At 39.1% G+C, this 22,145-nt stretch overlaps 1 protein-coding gene across 2 annotated transcripts in view; it reads right to left on the minus strand.

The window, feature by feature from the left end:
• KNDC1 (kinase non-catalytic C-lobe domain containing 1) overlaps positions 1 to 22,145 on the minus strand; it is a 105,502-nt gene that overhangs the window by 43,422 nt on the left and 39,935 nt on the right. Inside the window, exons 6-9 of one of the 2 annotated variants that reach the window (XM_067552911.1) lie at positions 20,972 to 21,885; positions 12,386 to 12,500; positions 6,639 to 6,710; positions 6,461 to 6,522 (exon numbers count right to left, since the gene is read on the minus strand). In XM_067552911.1, coding sequence (XP_067409012.1) covers positions 6,461 to 6,522; positions 6,639 to 6,710; positions 12,386 to 12,500; positions 20,972 to 21,885 — 1,163 coding nt within the window. Of the gene's footprint in view, positions 1 to 6,460; positions 6,523 to 6,638; positions 6,711 to 12,385; positions 12,501 to 19,661; positions 21,886 to 22,145 lie in introns of those variants that run through there. The other variant, XM_067552909.1, reaches the window with a different exon arrangement.

Here is a 22,145-nt window from a genome sequence, read left to right on the forward strand (position 1 = left end):
CAGTGGTTCCCAACCGTTTTGACTGAAAGCCCCACTAGTTAACATGAGGTAAAACGGGTGCGCTCCCCCTGCCCCTTCACCGGCCACGAACACATACAACCCCTAAAAATACATATAAAGATCATAACAACAACACTAAATTACAGTAATAATAAATAATTCTTAACTGTTCCATTCACACTCCTGCTTTCATGCAGCTAGGGGGCGGGAGAAGATGCTCCTCCGCTCTGGCCAGATGCCCGGCTGGCATGGGGCTGTAGAGGCTAAATGACCTCAATATTACTGAAGTCACACAGACCACCAGTAAACTTTGGTACACCTTCCCCTCCCTCCCAACAGGGTCGTGCATGCCAGGTTGGGAACTGTTGATCTAGATCTTCCCTGTCAGGTGTTTGTCTAACCTGCTCTTAAAAATCTCCATTGATGGAGATTCCACAGCTTTCCTAGGCAATTTATTCCAATGCTTAACTACTCTGACAGTTAGGAAGGTTTTCCTAACATCCAACCTAAACCACCTTTATTGCAATTTAAGCCCATTGCTTCTAGTCCTATCCTCAGAGGTAACTCCACTAGAATCCTCCCTCCAGCCTGACATCTCACCTTTCAGTATGACCCGTTGTGTTCTCCCCTTTAACCAGTTCCTTATGCATCTTTCAATTCTCATATTAATCCTCATCTTCTCCAATTTAACTAATAATTTCCCATGGGGAACTGTATCAAATGCCTTACTGAAAACCAGGTAGATTCGATCTACTAAATGTCCTTTGTCTTAAAAAATCAGTTGTCTTCTCTAAGAGGGAGATCAGGCTAGTCTGGCATGATCTACATTTTGTAAAATCATGTTGTATTTGATTCCAATTACCATTCACCTTTACAACATTAACTACTTTCCCTTTCAAAATTTGTTCCAAGATCTTGCATATAATTGAGGTCAAACTAACAATTTTCCTGGGTCACCTTTTTCCCCTTTCTTAAAAATAGGCATTATATTAGCAGTTCTCCAGTCACAGGGCCCCAAGTTTACAGATTCATTAAAAGCCCTCGCTATTGGGCTTGCAATTTCATGTGTCAGTACCTCTAATACTTTAGGATGGAAATTATCTAGGCCCCCCGGATTTAGTCCCATTAAGATGTTTGAGTTTGACTTCCACCTCAGGACGTGGTAATTTCTACCTCCATATCCTCATTCCCATTAGCCATCCTGCCACTACCTCTAAGCTCTTCATTAGCCTTTTTAAAAACTGAGGCAAAGCATTTGTTTAGGCATTGGCCATGCCTAGATTACCTTTAATCTCCACCCCATCCTCAGTGCTCAGCAGTCCCCCTTCTTTATTTTGTTTTTATTTATATGGCTATAGAACCTTTTACTATTGGTTTTAATTCCCTTTGCAAAGTCCAACTCTGCTTGGCTTTTGGCAGTTCTGACTTTATCCCTATGCTTTCTGACCTCCAAGAGGTAGCTTTCCTTGCTGATTCATCCCATCTTCCATTCCTTGTATGCTTTCTGCTTTCTCTTAATCAACTGTTTGAGATGCTTGTTCTGCAACCTGGCCCTACACATTTTCTCCCCTTGCTTGAGGTGCAAAATAATCCCTGATACTGAAGAAATTTCTAACTCCATTTTGTAAGTCCTAACCTCCATTTTGTGTCGCTGGCTTCCCTCTTGAATAAGTAGGTGTCACTTCACCAACTGAAAGCTGCAGGTCACTTACCATTGGACAACGTATGTCACATGGTCAGAACGGAGAGATTTCATCCTGGGCTAAGCATACCCAGTAGAATGTAGAGTAAAATGAGGTATAGCCATGAAGTGTTTCGAGGCTCAGCATGCCCAGTGTGAAAGCAGGGGAAAGGTCACTAAGTAGGTCAAATCTGGAGCATGGGCAGTAAGGTCAGATGAGATAAAAGAGCATCTAAACTCTGAGGTAAACAACGGCAATGAACATATGCAGGATAAAAAAAAAAGTTTGACAATGAGCATGTGCAGTACAAAATTAGGTGAAAGGGTACTGGCAGGAAGCCAAGTAGGGAAAGGTCAAACAGCTCTAGTTTAGGCTAGTGGGGGACTGTTTCTTCTGAGCTAAAAAGATATTGCCTAGCAGTGAGCATGTCCATTAAAGTGAACATGCTCAGTAGGGGATCTAGCTGCTGATGCAACAGTATAAAGGACCGCGTATTAGCACGCAGTCGGACAGTTAGAAGCCAGCAAGAAGAGCTGTGGAAAAGGAGTTAGAAAAGTAATTGCTGGAGAAGAGAGAAGAACAGACTGGAAGCTGCAACAGTAACAGAATGAATGAATAAAGCAGAAAAAAGGAAAAGAGTGTAACCTAACTCGGGGATGGAGTGAGTCTATCATTGAATGGTACAATTATAAGTATAGTTACATTACCGTGTAGTATAGTTATAGCATAGTATTAGTATGTGTATGCCTGAAATCTGTGTATATTGTAATTTTCCTCTGTAAAATCAAGTGTAAGTTAAAAATTGCTGTCAGCAATTTATTACAGACTGGCCACCTGTAGCAAAGCACACCACTTAGAATCATTTAAACTTAAGCCTATTTTTCAGGGTAACAATTCCAAGTCTCTTTCACATTCAGATCCTTGAGTTGTCCAGTCCAGTCCACTTCCCTAACTAATTCCCTTAATTTTTTAAAGTTAGACCTTATGAAATCAAGGACCCTAGTTGCAGATCTATTTTTGTTTATCCTTCCATTTAGTTTAAACTTAATTATCTCAAGGTTGTCCCCTACAGCCAGTTCTTCTATGGGATCCTTACTACTCACCAATACCAAATTTAAAATGGCATCACCTCTTGCTGGTTCAGTGACTATTTGATGAAGAAATCTGTCAGCTATCACATGCAAGAAAATCTGGGCCCTATTATTATTAATAGCAGTTGTCCTCCAATCTATATCTGGGAAGTTCAAGTTTTCCATTATCACGCAACTCCCAGTAATATTTATTTCATTAAAAATATTAAAGAGGTCTCTATCCATATCCTAATTTACTTATCTCACCAATGACACTGAATTCCTGACTGTAGATATTGGTGGCATTTTCATCACGTCTGTCTACAAAGTGCCACGCAAACAATTTATGGTTGCTAGCCCAGGTAACCTCAAACATGACAAAACACGGGTGATCATCAGTGATTAAACAATCACCGTGTCAAATGGGGCTATAACATAACTGATAAATATGGTGAATTAGTTCAACTGTGGGCAGATGCACCCAACTTGAGCTTAATTCATGACCCTAGGTTCCCTGAGTTCTTTCAACAGCTGTTGGAAATGGGGCTACCACCCTGATCTGGTATTTGTCAAGCAACATAGCTGGTTTGTGTAACAAACTTACTTTGGGTCCAGTTCCACATTTGCAGCACCACCTATTGCTATCCAGATCAACGCAGCCATAACACCCAGCTCAATACCATTCCAGCACCGCTTTAACTTTAAGCAAGCTGAATGGAAGGGCTTCACCTTAATGCCATTGTAGGAAAGACCAAACCAATACCAGAATATTATGATCAGTTTGTCACTGTGGTGCATGCTGTCTCGAAGTGTATTCCATGAGGCTGCAGAACAAATTATGTACTAGAACTAACATCTGAGTTACTGGATTGGTACACAAAATACAAACAGAAGTTTAAAGTGGATCCAATTGCTGAGAATACTGTCACAGTCAGCAAAGAACTGGTCTCTGCACTAAAGGAGGAAAAACAGAAGTCATGGCAGAATCTCACAGAGAGCGTGAACATGACCAATAGCAGCAAGAAAGCATGGATAACTATCCAGAAGCTTAACAATGATCAAAAGAAGGCAGAACTACACTTCAATGTTACTGCAGACCGCGTTGCATACCAACTCCTAGAAAATGGCAAGTTACTGAACAAGCAATCCGAGACACGGTTTGAATGGCAAGAGGACAAGGCGATAATACAATTATATTATAGTTATAATTTTAGGGCGCAATACACAATGACTGAATTAACCACCAGAATTAATGCCCTCAAGAATGGGAAAACCATTGTAGATGACATCTGTACTGAACAAATCAAACACTTCAGATCAAACCAGTGTAGATGACATCTGTACTGAACAAATCAAACACTTCAGACCAGCAACAAACTGGTTAATCAAGTTGTTTAACACATGCTCAGCCACGCATTAATTACCCAAGATCTGGTGACAAGCACATATTGTGGCACTCCTGAAGCCAGGGAAAGATGCAACAGAGCTGAAGAACTTCAGGCCTACATCACATCATTTCTACAAACTGTCCAAGCATCTTATCATAAACCACCTATCACAACTCACTAAAAATCACCTAATCACAGAGCAAGTTGAATTCTACCCAGGAAAGTCATGCACCAGTCCAGTCACTCAATACATTGAAGATGGCTTTGAAAATGGTATCGTAACAGGGCCATGTTTGTTGACCTATCAGCAGCATAGGACACTGTGAATTACAGAAGGCTCCTCACTAAAATATAGAACATGATGAAAGATCACTGCCTTATACGACTGATAAAAGCATTGGCTCTGTAGCACAGATTGCATGTCGAACTATGAGGGAAATGGAGCCAATGGTGGCAACAGAAAAATGGCCTACCACAAGGGAGTGTACTCTCGCCAATACTCTTCAACATCTACATGATCGATCAACCAATCCATCTCAGCACAAGAAGTTTTATCTATGCCGATGACCTATGCATTGCTGCCCAAGCTAAGGATCTTGCCCAGATTGAAGTTATGTTAATATTGGTGCTGTCCAGATTCTCAGTTAATTACACCAAAAACCAATAGCACACCAACACAGCCAAAATGCAAGTAAGCCTTCCATCTTCACAATCATGAGGCCAACAGACAACTCATCATAATCTGGAATGGGGTATCAATTGCCCATTGCTGGAATCCTGTCCATCTTGGAGTGATGCTAGACCACTCTCCTCTTTAAGGCACACATGGAGAAGACAAAATGCAAAGTTAGCACCTAAAACAACATACACAGGAAGCATGCAAATTAAAAATGGGGAACCAACCCAACAACACTAAGAGCCATTGCACTTGCACTTTGCTATTCAATGGCCAAATATGCATGTCTGTTTTTGGAAAGATTGGCTCATGCAAAGAAGCTGGACCCTGTGCTGAATGACAGTTGCTGCAACATCACAGGATTCTAAAACCAAACAAACACAAACAGCCTTTATATGCTTGCCAGAATCACTAAATCAGATATTAGGTGAGTGGTCACAAGCAAAATGGTACGATTACCATAGGTTGAAGATACCGGACTTCTGTTACAGGGCCACACTATGGCAGTTAGCCACCTGAAATCATGGAAAAGTCTTCCTAGCTGCAAAAGAACTGCTTTAAAAAAATATCACTGACTTCTACATGACTGGAAGTGTGATGCACAGGGCTCAAAATACTCAACATGGATGTGAAAATGCACATCGATGTCGCCAAACACCTTCCCGCAGGCATGGAAAAGGATTGGTAGACTTGGAGATATTTAAATTGCCGCCAAACAAGAGTTGACAGGTCTAAAGTCAATATGCGGAAGTGGGGCTATTCCAACGATCCAGACACATTGAGACTGCAATGAAACAAACCATGGAACATCTATTGGTCTGCTGGCCCCTGGAGGAACCGCACTTCAAAGATCTCACCAGGGCTACAGACCAGGCCATATCATGTACTCAACAGTTGATGAACCTATGAGGGGTCATCATTTTATGTCCTCCCACCACAATCTCACAGAAAATACAATACTTACCTGTTTGCAACTGCTCTGAAGATAATGAGTAGCACTAATAGTGCTTTTCATTACTATCATCATCTTTGGTTGCGAGTTCCTTAAGACTTCTCATGGAGAAATTTATCATCAGAGCTATGTTGGTATAATTATACCACTGTCATTATACGGATATAAATCCTCACCCTGGACACTTATTCTGGAGTAAATGTCCACAAAGGGACGATATCGAGTATAACGATAGCAGTATAATTATACCAGCATAGTTCCACTGGTAGATTCCTCACATAGATTAAAAATCCTAGGCTAAAGTCCAACCTTTGAAGTGCCTGTTTTTGCATCAACTGAATAATTTGGAATGCTGTAGCCCTCCAGTGCCATTTCCATTGTAAACGGATCGAAAGCAATCAAACTTTATGGAAGCGCATTTAAAAATAGATTTTTGGGCTCACTCTTCAATACTTGGGAAGGATGAGAAGTGCTTCATAAGAAGCCACCATTTTATTCATGAGAACACCACATTCCAAACATCTGATGGATAAGAGATGTACTCCTTGAATCTTCAAAGTAGTTAGCCTTCAGCCTCAAGCCTCACTAAACAGCAGAGGTATGCAGCAGTCTTTTTTTTATATATTAAAAAAAAAAAAAGCGTAACTACTCACATGTAAGATACAGACATTTCTCAAATCATATGACCTTACCTTTTCAGTAACAAAATCCATGTCTTCAATTTCAGGAGCCAGATAAAATGTATCATAACACCCTAAAAAAAAAAAAAAAAAAAAAAAAAAGAAGAGAAATGAAAACCAAAGAGGTATTGTATTTGCTTTCCTCCCTTCTGCAACAAGAAAGAAGAAAAAGTTTTTATTACTATCTTACCTTCATCATTTGGAGCAGAAAAGAGAATATTTCCATGGCAGTCAATCAGTACAGAGTCCAAACATAAAAACACTGCAAAATAAGTCACAAGGCAATCATAGCTACACCAAAGTGTGTCCTTCAAAGAATGAATTCTAACACCAATAATTATGACTATATTTATTTGAAAAATATTTACTATTAAACAGTTTCAAGCATGATGTAACAGATTAAATTTGTGTGTGATATATTTAAATAAAACTAAGGTTGAGACACAAACTGGCTAATAAAAAGTAAGTAGTTAAAGCTACCTATAGCTGCAGGGAAAGATATCCCACTACTGCAAAATAAAAACAAGAAAGCAAGATAAAGTTGGACCTTTAGGAATAGTATGGACTTCATAACATCACCACAATACTGTTTGTAAATTCTCTTTTCGTGTAGTGCAGAAGAGTGATGTAAGACGAGAACAAAAGCAACAGCTCTGATTGGCTCTGCCCTAGTCTCCTCATAAGGTAAACATGAAGGTATAAAATTACTAGCCTAAGAGAATTCTTTTTTTTTTTTTCAAAACCTTGAAGTGACAATATAGTGGAGATTAAATGTAACAAATGCTTAACTAAGGTTCCTCTAAAGTAAAATGAACTGGGATTGTTGACAATAACTGCAGAGGCAATATTGTCAAGGGGACTGAACACAAAGCTGGAAGGACCATTATCTGGAAAGGAATTGCAGGCATGTTTGGCAGCAAGCCAGATCCAGGATTCCACTGGGAATTTTAAGATTTAGAGCCCAGTCCTGCAAACACTTGTGTACAAATAGCTTTACTCACCCAAGTAGGCCAATTGAAGAAGATTCTCACTTGATTAAGCATTTGCTGGATCAGACCCTCAGCCCTACTCTGTTTAAGAAAATAATACTTGAGTCGTAGAAATATGTTAACTAAGATGAAATCTCAAGACACTAATTTTTCTGTACTCAACATTAAGAATGTAAGATCCTTTTATAGAAACTCAACCATGCAAAAGAGATGGTAAGACTGTATCTCTCCATTAAATATCTTAAAAGCACAGACTGATTTAATGTGCTTTGATGTGATAAGCCATCTGATTAATGTAGTTCTGTCCCAGTGGGCAACCATCAAATAAATCCTTTTCCTATGAAAAAAGTATCAGGATAATAAATTTACATATAAAATGCTAAAAGAGAGAGAAGTTTGAATATGTTCTGAGAAAAATGTGAAAAGTTCTTTGTTAGTTATCAACAACAAACCCATGAAGAACAGGTTAAGTCTGTACAGCTAGAAAATTAAGATTATTGACCCCAATTCAGGAGAACACAAACTGTACTTAACTGTAAGTACATGCTTAAGTCCCACTGACTTCAATAGGACATAATCACATCCTTTGGTACGGTCCTGAAGAGGGATGCTTTCGTGGAGTGGGACCATTATTATTTCTTATATCAACTGAGGCAGTGCCCTGAAGCAACATCAGGACTAGGGTCTCATTGTGTTACATGCTTTAAAAACAAAAAGATGTTGTCCTTGCCCCAATGAGTTTAGATTTTAAGGCCCTGAACCTGTAATCGTATCCATGCAGACCAACCCTGGAGCCTCAGTGAAGTCAGTGGGGCTCTACAAGAGTCTTCCTGCATGTATCCAATCGTAAGATCTGGGCCTACGACGCATCATAAAAAGGATAAGAGGAAAGGAAATAATCCAAGTCCCAAAAAAGAACTCAATGTGTATGCAGGGATCCATAATACCAGATCCCAGCATAGGATCAGTTCAAAATATGTAAATGTAGAGGGTGTTTTAAATGCACTTGACTTAACCTCAATCATTCTTAGTTAGCTAATTATTTGAAAAATGGGTTTGAGAAGGGATCTGAAGGAGGAAAGGTGGCCTTATAAAGATGTTCAAAGAGGACAGTCTAAACACAGGACAGCATAGGAAAAGGCAGGAAGCATTACAATTAAAAGGGACACTGATTTTTTTTAATTCATTAAAAGTCAATTTTATAACAGAGCATCCTTTAAACAATTCTGTCATTAAGTTGTTTTTTTTTTAAAGTATTAGTAAGACACCAGAATCACTTATGTTTAGAACCATTTTTTAGTGAAACCCAAGGTCCCTATCAAACAAACTTAGTTCACTATTGCTCTCTCCCCACATGCACACACCTGCCTGCAGTGTCTTCTGTTTCAGATTCACTGCTGCTGTTTCCGCTAAACACGCTCTTGCAGGCCTACAGGAAGAGCCATACAAGCTGTCCTTGTAGAGTGGCATGTAAGTGATGTCAGCACACCCATGCAAGAGACAAGAAGTGAAACCAACCAACAAACAAATGAAATCTATTATACTGAATGTGCTGTCAAACAAAGGAAACAAGTTGAAGCTATACGGAAAAAAGCACTAACTTTTTGTTGTTATTTCAGCTATAATAGCCTTATGGGGGTTACTAGTTCAACATTTTCAGATGGAAATTTATTTTTAAGTTGGCAATGTCCTTTTCCAGCTGCATGTGCAAACTCATGCTTTCCTAGTCTTAATCACAATACAGACTTTAATGCTTTTGTGTCACAATCACATACAATACGTTATATATACGCTATTTATTTTATCACCGTGGTCCAGACATACATCTCTTTATTAACTCAGGCCTCAATCCTGCAAGCTGCTCTGTGTGGGCAACCCCTCCGCGATGCAAGTCTCCACTGCAGTCAATGGGAGTCTACAAATGTGAAGTATCTTTTGGGATCAGGGCCTTAGGCCAATTACATGGCAAGTTCTAAGGTATGTATTTTAGTAATTGTGAACATGCAGGCACTAACATTTATTTTCAATCAGCAACACAGCTTTCTTTCATTGCACTTCAGGATTAAGTCAGTTAAGCAACTAAGCTGCAAATTTAGGTGGGCCTGAACATGCCAAGAAGTTTATTATTCCCCTGTGTAACTGTCATGACTACAGGGCAAACCGTGCCTCTCAAGTGCACACCAGACATGACAGGCCTGGCTTCCTCCACCGCAGTTTGGATTGAACCATACAGGCCATCCCTCAGCCTAGATCTCTCGGCTGCAGCTGCTCTAGTTCTCCACTGTGTTGACAGAGCCCCCAACTCTGTTTTGGCACCTGTAAGAGTTTCCCTTTAGAAACCTGTGACAAGATATGTGCAGTGACACAAACATTGTCTACGTAACAAAGCTTTATTTATTTTTCACCAAAGGTACAAAGCATGTAGAGAAAAGAATAAAAACAAGAGGCCTACATGCCTGGGTATTAACCATTGTAAGCAGGGCTGTATTATCCATTAGGCACAATAGGCACAGTGCCTAGGGCCTACGAAACTTTCAGGGCCTACGAAAAAGTTTTTTGATATATAATTTTTTATTTTTATTTAAAAAACTATTTATTAATAGCTTAAAATCAAATTAGTTATTTCGGTCTGGGGGCCTACGAAGGTCTTAAAATGGCCCTGATTGTAAGTTCCCCTCAGCCCAGATAACTCCATCCCTGGCAGGGAGAAAACAATCTGGCCTGCTTATAGCATTTGTGTGTCTGTCAATCTGTCAGCATTCATTGACATCCTGGGTGTCTCTTCTAGCTACTCAAAAAACCTCCCTTTTCTAGGGTCTTCCATGTTCTAGGTATGCTGTCTTTTATCCCAGGCTTCAGGCTTGGGAAGAATAAACCATTCTAGCCTGGATGGAACAAGACAGGTAATTTCATCCCTATTGACAGCCAAGCCACTGTTTCCTCAAAGAGCTCTTATCTGTGTCATTATTTCATTTCCTGCTGTTTCTCCCTCAACAGACTCTTTTGATTTAACTCCTGGCAGTCAGGAAAGTTAACATCAAAATAGATAAGCTGACCGGGAGTGGAGGGGATATGATATTTATAGAAATCTAATATGCCTCACTCCCTCATTCGGCATAGTAATGCCAGAATGGAGTACGTTATGCAAGTACTATTTACTGTATAGGTTTTCATATAATGATATCATGTTCTGTCTGACACAGAGTAAATAGTCAGTATAATAAAATGCTACCTGTGTATCTAAGGTTGTAACATATATTTGACATGCTGCATTTGAAATATAGTTTGTGATCCTATACTTAAAAAACATTCCCAAATTTGAAAAGAAAAAACTTGGTTAAAATGAATTTAATTACAGAAACCTATACTGTAAAAATTATGGAAATGAACAGTTAATCTAGCCAGCTAGATCTGTATTGCCATTTAATCAGTCATCTCACCTCACTTAACTGTGGCAGTGAAAGACTGATAAAGACAAAGGAGGTTAAAAAACATCCATATATTTAAAAAAGACTCAAGAATGGGTAAAATGAATCACTTAAAATTGTGTTGGGAAGGGGGTATTAAAAAATCAATACGAGAAATAGTTTTTCCATTAAGTAGCAAATAATACCAAAAGCTGTTCTAGAATGAGAGAGAGAGAGAAAAAGAGAATGAAAAGGTATACACTGCCTTGTCAGAATTGTTCTAACTTTTAAGAACAATATTCAGCTCAAAAGTTTCACACTGAAAAGCAGAAGACCCAAAAATGAAGGTGCTAGAGAGGATACCTCCCATTATGGCTTGTGTCACAACCTTAATGTTTATTTAAACAGTTTTTAATTTTCAAATAATAGACAAGGTTCAGATGTGCAAGTTGCATCAGTAACTTGAAAACTCAGCCATTATTGATACATGTGTACCTGCAGTAGCAGAGGTTTGCTAGGCATTTGCTAAACTGGACCATTATATGCAGTATTTTGAAGTCTTTCCAAACATTAGGGGCATGCACCATGGTTCTGAAATCATCTCTGATGCACCACAGCTATCAAATGTTGAGTTTAAGAGAAGCATTGCATAAAGTGAACAAAAATCTATTTTATAGCCATTTTTCTCTGTAATATTTTTACACTATAAAAGATAAAAATGGCTGAATCAACACAATCCTAAAAAATGCTGTGAATTATTAGATTTTATTAGTGATTTATTTATATTCATTCACTACTGATTTAACCAATATCCTTAGGCAGGATTTTTAAAACAAACAGAAAGTCAAAAAAAACCCATCCCCTCTATTTTCATATTAGAGCTTCTTCAGCTTCATCAATATAAGCTGTCCCAAAAGCTGTTCAACATTCCCACTATAATTCAGCACACACATGAAATTCTCACCCCCCAATGCAGCCTCTTCATGCTTAGAGGGCCAGAGCAGTAAAAAAAGGAGCCTTAAATGCCCAGGTTCCAGCTGTGGGAGGAGTCCCCCAGTGCAGACCCTGCAGAAGACAGCTGTAAAGTTTCCTTCTGTCAGATCCCCTTGCAAAAGTTGGTTTGGGGGTGTGCTGTGGAGATCCTGAACAGCATTGCTTCCACTATGAGATCCCATGAGGCTGCTATAACTTAGAGAGGTCCCCATGGGCTTGTTAAAGGTACAGTACAGACTCACCCTGGGAAATTAATCTCTTTACTTTATAAATTTCCTCAGACATACCGAAAGTCCAGTAAAAAGGGATATATTATCCCCATGAAATGCATGAAACCTAACTCCAAGCGTACTAAACATTTCAAATCACAGCCTCTATAACTGAAGTTAACCCCATTATTTTAAAATTTAGATTTCACTTGAGTTGCAGGAGAAACATTTAAATAGGTGTATACAATGAAAATCCTGATATATATTTAGCAATAATATATGCAAGACACTGAACAGTGAATATACAGAGAGAGTATTTAGAAGCCATGAAGGCACTACCTGGATAATCTATGTAAGTCTGCAGTGTAAATAAGCATTCATGACATAATGCCCAGAGTTCATAGTCTTTCAATGGCTTACCATACCGAGACAAAAGTAGTTTCAGAGAGACCCACTGAAAAGAAAATGGGGGAAAAAATTTATGAGACAAATACATTTCCAAAATGTCTACTGATGTATTGATAAGAAGTACCTTAAAACTAAATGCACATATTTTAAAGACATTGGACTGAGGTATTTTATTCCAGTTATTGTTAATAAATGTCACTGATAACTTTCCGTAGAAAATCTTTGCATAACTACAAGATGAGTTGATTCTAAACTTCCGAAATACACAGAAAAAATTGTAATTCAAAGTAGCTTTCACAGAAAGGGGGAAAAAAGTATGGCTAGAGAACTGAACAGTTTGAAATCTTCTTGCTTATTACAACACAATGATTATTTCCATCACACTGCAAGCAATTAAAAAGGGCCACTGCCTAGTAGAACCGTGGGCTGGACTAGTGCTGAGCCCTACAGCGGGACTGGGATCCTGTGGGTCCCACAAGACACAATAGCGGGAGCAGGATGAAAGAACAGTTCCATACAGGACCCTACTGCCTAGGCTACCAAGAGCAGAAATCCTGATCTACCTTGACAGTAACACTATAGATCTTACCTTAAAGATTTCATCAAAATTTCCTGTACTTCTGTGAAACAAATTATACAACATTGACAGCAGAAACATTAGGATTAATTTGAAGTAGAAGAAAATTATTTTTTTTTTTTAATACTTGTCAACAATTTAATTGACACCAATGGCATGTAGTGTCACTAAAAGCTGTGGGTTGCTTATCAAGCAAAGTGTTTATGCTTGGCCATACGTGATGTGTTGGGAATGCACACGGGGGTCACAGGCCCCCTCCCCGCAGATTTCTGCCAGGATGAGAGCCAGGCAGAGCACAGCTGAAAGGACAGGTCTTGGGAAGGTACCAGCAGCTAGTGCTCCCTCTAAGCCCCACTAGATGGTGCCCCGAGCAGGGAAGTAAGACTAGGCTGGCAGCACAGCTCTCTACCAGAGGGGGCATGGGAGCCTGCTGAGTCCTGTCCCTTCCTCGCTGACAGCTGCAGTCACCTGCTCCAGTATGTGTCTGGACAAGCTTGCCTGGGGTGCACAGAAGGGAGCTTGGGGAGTCGGGGCAATGGTGGGGGGAAGGCAACAGGGATTGGGGTGATGGGTGGGGATCTGGGGAGCCCAAGGAGGCAGCAGGAGCCAAGATGGGGGGGGGGATTCAGGAGCGGGGGGGGGGGGGGATGGGAAGGGAGGCAAAAGGGTGTTGGCTGGAGGGTGCCTTAGCAGTCACCAGGAAGTTGACCGTGGCTGTGGTGGTGAGGCGGGGGAGAGGAGGGCCTGCTACTGTGCCTCCCCCATTATCAGCAGTTACCATTCTTCTCTGTACTTGGCCATCACCCTGGTATAAAGAAAGGTTATTGTACAAAAGCAAGACAATAATATTTACTGCTCTTCACAGGTGCTGGTACTTCCTAGGCTAGAATTTATGAATACTTACTTTGGAGTTTCATGACTAGAACAGATGTTTACTATCTACAGTTACAAAAGTTTGATGTAAGTCACACATGCTAAAAACATTCTCATCAGACCAAGGATCAGTAGACTTGGGAGGAAAGAGCCACATCATATCCATACCTGGAATCCTGTAGGTACTCTGACTTTCACCATGAGGCAGCCATCAAGGTAGGTAAATACTTTGGTCTAATACCTATTAAACATCCCTTTAAAAAGTGAACCATATAAACTTTGTGTTGACTGTACATCTTAACAGTTGACAGCTTTTTAAAGTGCTATGTTTTTGTAGTCTGCTCTCAACACACATTTTCATGTATTATATTCTCTCTTAACACAACACCGGGTGTAGTGTGTTGCCATAAAAAAGCATAGCTAACTTCACTACAGGTACATGTGATCCAACCTGATCAGGTTAAGTTTAATTTTCAAATTTTGCTATCAAAAGTATCCTGGAGTGTGACACACAGAGCTCATTTGCAATTCTGTTTCTTGATCTTGTTCAGAAAAATAACTATTTAAATAGTTTTTATCAGCTAAAAGTAGTCAGCTGCACAAAAGCATGACCTCAAAAAAAAAAAAAAAGAGTCATCTTCTAAAAGTTGGCCAGATAGCAAAAACAAGACACTAACTGAGCTACAGGACCCTCACTTAAAGTGTGGTCAACATGCCATATGAAAGGTTTTGTGATGTCCCTTATGTCTAGCATTTTTGTTCCCCTCTCCATACAGTGATATTTCTGACATGCCTCTGAGCTATGCTTATGGCCTCTTCATGGAGAAGCTTTAAAATTAAAACAGGTGTTAAAATTTAAAATTCAGCCATGGATTAACTGCCAGACTTGGAGAAACTCCTCAGACAATCTGGGACTGCTGCTTGGGCTCAGAAAGTCTTTCAAGTCAACAAATGCTATGGTGTCAACTGCCCCATATTTCCCCCTGAGGCCATGCTACTCTGTTCCACATCAGAACAGCTACTAGAGCAGAGAAGAAACCTTCTTCACTGGAACTTGCAGTCTGCTGCTCCTAAAAGGCACTCATAGCTGTTGCACAGAAAGCTGATGCTACCTCTCCTTTTGTCCCCCTCTGAATGCTTTCTCTGCTCCATATATATCAAGCACTTCTGACCACACTAAGGAGCTAATGGCCAGAGAAGGAGGAAGAAGATGGCCCAGTCCCTCATGTTCATCCGCAGCAACAGCATCCACCCTGAAGGCTCCAGTGACGTGGGCAGTAAATATGAAACACACAAGTTAGTAGGGGAGTAGAAAGAGACATACTGTACTTTCTTATCACATGCAGGAAGAAGAGGAGTGAGGAAGGAAAGAAAGAGAAACACTGACTGGAGCCGGAAAGTAGAAATAATTTAAGAAGGGTAGCAAAGGGGAAAAGCTTACCACAGGAGAGAGAACACAACAGAACAGAATGGATGCAGAGAGGACAAGACTTATAAGAATGGAAATGCTATTTCAGAGAAAAGTAGCAGAAAAGGATGTAATAAAATAAATACCAGACAAGAGAAATACCACCATTATCTGTGACTGACTGAATCAGATAAGCACAGGGGAAGAAAAACTAAAGTGGGAGGAATGCAGAAAGAAAAGAAAAGATGCAGGCAAGTTACAGGTTACTGAATTTTATTTAATTGGTATTCTTTTGAGTTACACTTCCCTGGCAAATTATTTGGTATAAGCACTATGGATATTATCAGAAAATACTCAATAGTCTTGTTTGAGCAAAATAATTCCACTGAGTCCAATTAAATTAAGTTTACTTGGGAAGTGGTGTTGCTTTCCTTAGTTATTATTATGAGGCAACATTTTTACTTAAGGCCCCAATTCAGCAAATAATGTAAGCATTCTTATTTTGAGTCAGACCCTCTCTTGGTTCCCTTGCAGTAAATGAAGCATGTTTATGCTCTACTGAATTCAGTGGTACTTTAAAAAAAGTTTTTATTTAAGCTTTTCAGAAATAGCCACTAGAAACGTCCAGCAAAGCAAATCTCAGAAGGCTATATTCAGAGCATGCAGGAAATTGAATCCACTATGCTGTTGATATGAACTTTATCCAACATCCCCATTGCACCACTAGCCATCTACTTATATGCAGAAGCCTGTGCAAAGTTCTCATTTTCTCTGTATTTCTTTCTGAAATTCTCAGATTGTATCAATTTTTTGAAAAATGTATCCTTTTCATGTTAGAAATGATTTACAAGCCAAGTTTTTAAGAAAATATTTTCTTCATCACAGTAGCTTTGATGAGAAATATGAAAACATATTATAGATTAATATGTACTGTTGGCATTAATGACTTTTTACTTTAATGAAAAAAATCTGTAGCATGTATAATACACGCCCCTTCCGGCTACTAATTTGAATGATATTGGTTAAGAACCGAAGAAAAAATATTAAGTGATACTCTTATAATTCACTGTTGATACCAGTTTTATACACCCAAACATCTGGGGATATTCACTATCTGAACTATGCCTGCCTTGTATGCCAAGAGTAGTAATACGTTATGTGAACATATTCTGGCATCTTGTAAACAGCCATAGCAAGGTAATAAGTAACACATTAGCCCTCTCCTAGGGAGCATCATTTTGGGATTAGACAATTTTTCTTACCTGTAAATGGTATTTCACTAATGGTCAATATCATTCTCTACCTAGGTGGGTTTTCACTTCTGTCACACTTGACTAGGTATGAATGACCAACAGAAAACAGATGTTTGAGCACCAAAACAGTCTACCACCTGGTTCCTGATAGTGCTTTTCTGGTGTGAAATCAATAGCATTTGCTTAAAAAAATATTTTAAAAGCATAGATATGACACGCCTGATTGGAATAAAATTGGTTAGAAAAATAAAGGATCCCCACTCAAGCTTGAAGTGAAAAATGTTTATTTGCGGAAGTGCAAGCTATTACTAAGTGCCCTCACAAGATACATTGCAGAAGCAGGACAATAGTAAGTGAGCATTTTTACTACCGCCAATTGGCAGTAAGCCATACAGGAAGCAGGGTTAGGGCGTTAGACAGACATGATGTCCTCTGGAGAAATACTATTGACAGATAAGAAAAAAAACCTGTCTATTCTCCAGAGTGGACAAGGTTAATCACTAAGTAGATAGGACTTGTATAGCATTCCTTCTAAATACAGAATACTTGGAGAGGTTAGAACAGTTCTGTTGAAAATTGCATTTTCAGACATATATATGCATATTAGTATATAATGCCTGGTACACAGAAGCTTTGCAGATTTGTTCACATAAGCGTTACATATTTAACTGAAAAGGGGGCAAAGTACATTCTTATTTGACTCAGACCCTTTCTTGGTTCTCTTGCAGTACATGAAAAACTTTCCGACTCAAATTTTGTGTTCAATACCAAGACAAAAATGTAATATAGACACCTGGACGTTTGTTTTGGCCTCTCGGGAAAAAGGACATAAGAATTCTGACACTAGGGGGAAAAAAATCAGGTGTGACATTTGTGCACAAAGGATGTCACAGAACTTCGGGCAATTCTGTAAGAATAGAGTTTTTAAAAAATGGGGAGGAGAACCTGTAAGCAAAAGGCTGCCATGTGTCAGAAACCTGAAGGAGAAAAATAATTTGCTACTAGAAACAAAAAGACAGTTGCTAGAAACTTTAAAGAACTTCCTTCAGAAGGAGGATTTACAAAGAACCCTCAATTCTGAGTTTAGTCTGTAGGTGGAAAACATCTGCTTAAGAAAGCAGCTTAATTCTAGAACTTTAAGGAACTGTTTTGGACCAAAGCTGCTGACCAGTACAGTATTCTTCAACGGTTCCCTTTAAGGGACACCAGAGCAGGGCCACAATGCCTTAGAGAACAGATAACAATGCCTTTATCAACATCTTGTTGGTAAAAATCACTAGAACTTGCTGAGAGATAATTTGGTAGGTTTAAAGGGCCCTCTCCTTAAACCAGTAGAAAAATTTCTTCTAAGATAGACAAAGACCTAGCAGAGTGTCTGGATTTTAATGGGTTCTCATAAGCATTAAGTGTTTGTGTGTCAGAACCTGAAGCTTTATATAGAACTGTTCACTAAGACAGGAAGTTGAGAACTTGAATCAGAAGAATCCTTCCTTCTACTGACAGTACATCTCTATGATCTGTAGCCCTCCTTGTCACAAATGTGGGGTCTATCAATAACTGGAGCAACATCCAGGGTGAAATCCTTACTCCATGAGAGTCAATGAGAGTTTTGTCACTGAATTCTGTGGGGCCAGGATTTCACTTCCAGTGATGTGTGTATTCACCACAGAGGTAAAGGTACCCATGAAGAAAACCACATTTGCACCAGTGACTGGAACAACAGGAAGAAGAGCCCACTCACCAGGAGAATGAATTTCTGCTCTGCCTATAGGGAAGCATATTCATTTTTCATCGAAGATGGACTGCTCATAGAACAATGAGGATTTATCTGCCCACAGGAAAGATAGGCTTCATTTTAAGATAATCCTGAGGTTCCCTTTTCTCAAAAGAAAGCAGTCTAGTATCTGTTATGGATTTATTATTTTGGGAAAATAATTCTCCTCAGAATTAAGGCAACACATAAATTCTCCTAAAGTATCTTCAGGTACTCAACCAACCAGGCTCACAACTGTTGCCACAATGTTCACTGAAGATCAAACAGATGGATTCTCTTTAAAATAGATTCAAGTTATAGAGCCAATGCAAGACTTTTTCTTCAGAGAAGAACTCCTATCATTCTGTTAAAGCTGTGTCCCCAGCTGGTTCCAGCTCATTCACTGAAGTGTATATCTGTAGGTGATAGCCAGAAGTGAGCACACTGCTGCCGTTAAGCAAGAGCTGGTTTTACTTTAGTCATCCTCTCTACAGACAGAATTATCTCTCAGCATCTCTGTGCAAAGGAATTCTCAAGAGAATGAGGTTCTGCATAACTCAAATGTCTATTGACATTCTCAGTGAGATCCAGGGTGTAGCACAGATGTAAGGCTCAGGATACTGCTGTGTGTGTCACTTGAAGACCTAGGCATAGCTGAGTGTACTATTATTTGAGAGCAAAGCTACAAACCCTTGTGTCCAGAAAACAGTTGCTGCAACTGCCACGAGTTTTGTTAGAACTCTGTAGGCCAAGAAGAGTCCAAAGGAAAGAGTGGAATATTATAAATGTAGGTCCTGAGATACAATTTAAAAAAAACAGTTGCAAAGCAATGAACATGTGCTGGTAAGTATTTTGGGGAAACTATGGATGATTAATTCCTCTGGGTGATAAGGAATGACTCATAAGGAGAATGACTCACCCAAAACAGAAGAGAGGAGGTGAAAGGTAATGAACACTTATTAAATTTGTGTCCAGAATGAATACATTCACACACTCATTCATGCAGGCCACACATTCACACACACAAGCATGACTATGAAATAAAGTAGGTGCATGGAAACCAAGAGGAACTGATAATCACTGCATTGTGGGAAAAAAAGATACAAGATTGATTTTAGATCTGAATTTCCCCATTCGCTCCACCATCACCACCAAGGTGTGTGGAGAATAAATATGTGATAACAGAAGGTTGGAAGAAATTGAAACAATTACCTGCAACAAACAGACCTTATCCAAGAGTCCAAGAAAATGAAAATCCATGGGGTTTGAATAGAACACAGGAGACACCAATGTGTTTAGTCAGAATTCCCTGAAAGCTGAACCCTATGGTGCTTGTCCATGCTTGTAGTCTGATCCTGATAGGCAGGAACGTGTGTGTGTGTGTGTGTGTGTGTGTGTGTGTGTGTGTGTGTGTGTGTGTGTGTGTGTGTGTGTGTGTGTGTGTGTGTGTGTGTGTTCTCCAAGATGGAGTTCCTTTTTGATAATTCAGGAGTTAGCTGCATCACAAGCTCTTCAGTTATATATCTGTTAATTATTTGCTAATATTCAGGCTGAGGGGGTAGACACCTCAAAGTTGAGACCTGATATGAAGAATAGAGACAGCAGGTTGATCAATCTGGCCATCAGAGAAGAATTTTATTATTCATTCATTTATTTATTTTTAAAAGAAAATCACTTAGCCTTGGCAAAATTCTGCAAATCAAGTGAGAATGGAGCATTCATGCTGCTCACTCTGTACAAGTCACAGCATAACTTGAGAAGCTTAAAGCAACCTGAGGAGGTATTCACAAATTCTCCTATTACATGGATGGTTCATGACTGTTCAAGTGTGACACAAGAGAAAACCATCTAGTCAGAGACCAAACTTGTCCACCCTGAGAACTTTGAGGGGGAAGAGGCAATGTTGCCCCAACTGACCAACGGAGTACCCTGATGGAATCGACTCTCTCCCCCCACTTTTATATGGCTGTTCATAGAAGCAAAACATTTTTGGCCAATGTATCAGAATGCAATTACGTACACACAATACATGCATATTATGAAATGTAATGCATCACATATAAAGAAGGGCCTTTCAGAATGGAAGATGAATATGATATTTGTACAATTCTGAAATAAGCTTAAATAAGTATGTGGCTTTAAAACTCAAAAAGGAATAAAAGCTTGGCCCTATTAAAGTTAATGGCATATTTGTCAGAGATTTCAATAAAGCCAGGAGCTCACCCAAGAACTCTAATTCTCATTCTAAGATCCACTGCAAATTAGTGCATTTTGTGAGTCAGCAAAATGCATGAACCTCTTTAAAAAAAATAAATCCAAAGATAATTGAAAGTACACTTTGTGCTTTCACCCAACAATTGGCATTTAATTTAAATTATATGCTGCCACTTTGTAATGTGCTAGTGAGCATACACAAGTACAGCCTAGAAAAATGTTAAAATGATGAAAGCTTAGCAATCAGGACACCTCACTTCAGTACCTTACTCCTATCTTTGGTGAGAAAATTTGTGATGGGAATTGTAAAGCGTGCAAATTAGTGAAGTTCTACTCTGTATAGCTATGTTAACTTGGGGATAACACATGGTATTTAACTCATTTCCTCTCCACATAAATGACTACAACAACTATATAATGAAGATTTTGTTTTCACTACCTGCTCATTACTTTTGACTTCTGACTCTCTGCTTCCACAGTGATTTTCATTATTGTTTGCACTCATCACACCATTGAGTAACTCTGGAGAACTAATGAGGCTTGACTCATATCCATTCCTATGGTTTTTTGTTGATAATATTGAAGCCATCTTGTTAAAATGTGATATACAATTTTCATTTGACCCATGAGAAATTTCAGTATAGTCCTCCAGTGCTGTATAGTTGTCTAGTTTTTCTGCTCCAGCAGCGGATTGATCTGGGCTTTTTAGTGTACTAGTGATATTTTGAGTTTCAGAGGTAGCATGGGAATATCCTTTTATATGATTAGATGAAAGAGAAGCTTTCTTTTTACCATTAACAGATAGCATATATTCTTCTAGGTCCATGCCAGAGACCTGTGTACACACACAAGATGCATCTAAAGGAAGATCAGAGACCTGGTAATTCTTTGGTCTTATTCTTGGTGGATTATTAGCATTGAATGGACTAAGTTTTCCCTCTGAAGCAACAATCCGGTTATTTTCTGGAGGTACTGACTCATGTGTTAGTGACTGATTTTTCTCGGCCAGTGGTCCATTGTTTGTTAGAGATGTGAAACAGTTATTTGTGTCTGTAACTTCAAGTGGTAGTTTTGGAAAAGTTTTCATTTTTCTTAAACAACTTTTCTTAAAAACATCTCTCTCTCTGTCATTAGTGCATGGTTTTGTCTCCAAAGCAATGTTAGCAAATCTTTCATTATATATTACATGCTTGTCCTCTTCTTTGCTCTTTTTAACTTGAGTTGCAAGTTGTGAATGTTGAGATCTTCCATTACACAGACCATTTTGCATTTCCTTTAAACCACTTTCTCTCGCATTCAATGCCACATTGGCGACAGAAGAGTCTCTGTAATAGCTTGCTGTCGTGTCTTCCACTGTGGAGAAATCACCTTTTATGTTGTATTTTTCATTTGTGCATAATTTAAATCCCACACTTTTCTAACACACTTTTCCCTTCCACATGTTATCACAGCTGTCTAGATGCAAAAACAGATGTTCACAATAAAAAAAGTGTTTAAACCTTTTATCTTTCCTAATAAGACTTTTCTTTTGCACTTTGCAGCTTTTTTGCCCCCACAGAACATTTTAAAATGCATTATAGGAACAGGACTCTCTGAGCATGTCATTTTTATCA

This window comes from Emydura macquarii, unplaced genomic scaffold (assembly GCF_026122565.2).
Source record: "Emydura macquarii macquarii isolate MOO-44397 ecotype Brisbane River unplaced genomic scaffold, CSIRO-AGI_Emac_v2 contig_1390, whole genome shotgun sequence".
NCBI lineage: Eukaryota > Metazoa > Chordata > Testudines > Chelidae > Emydura > Emydura macquarii.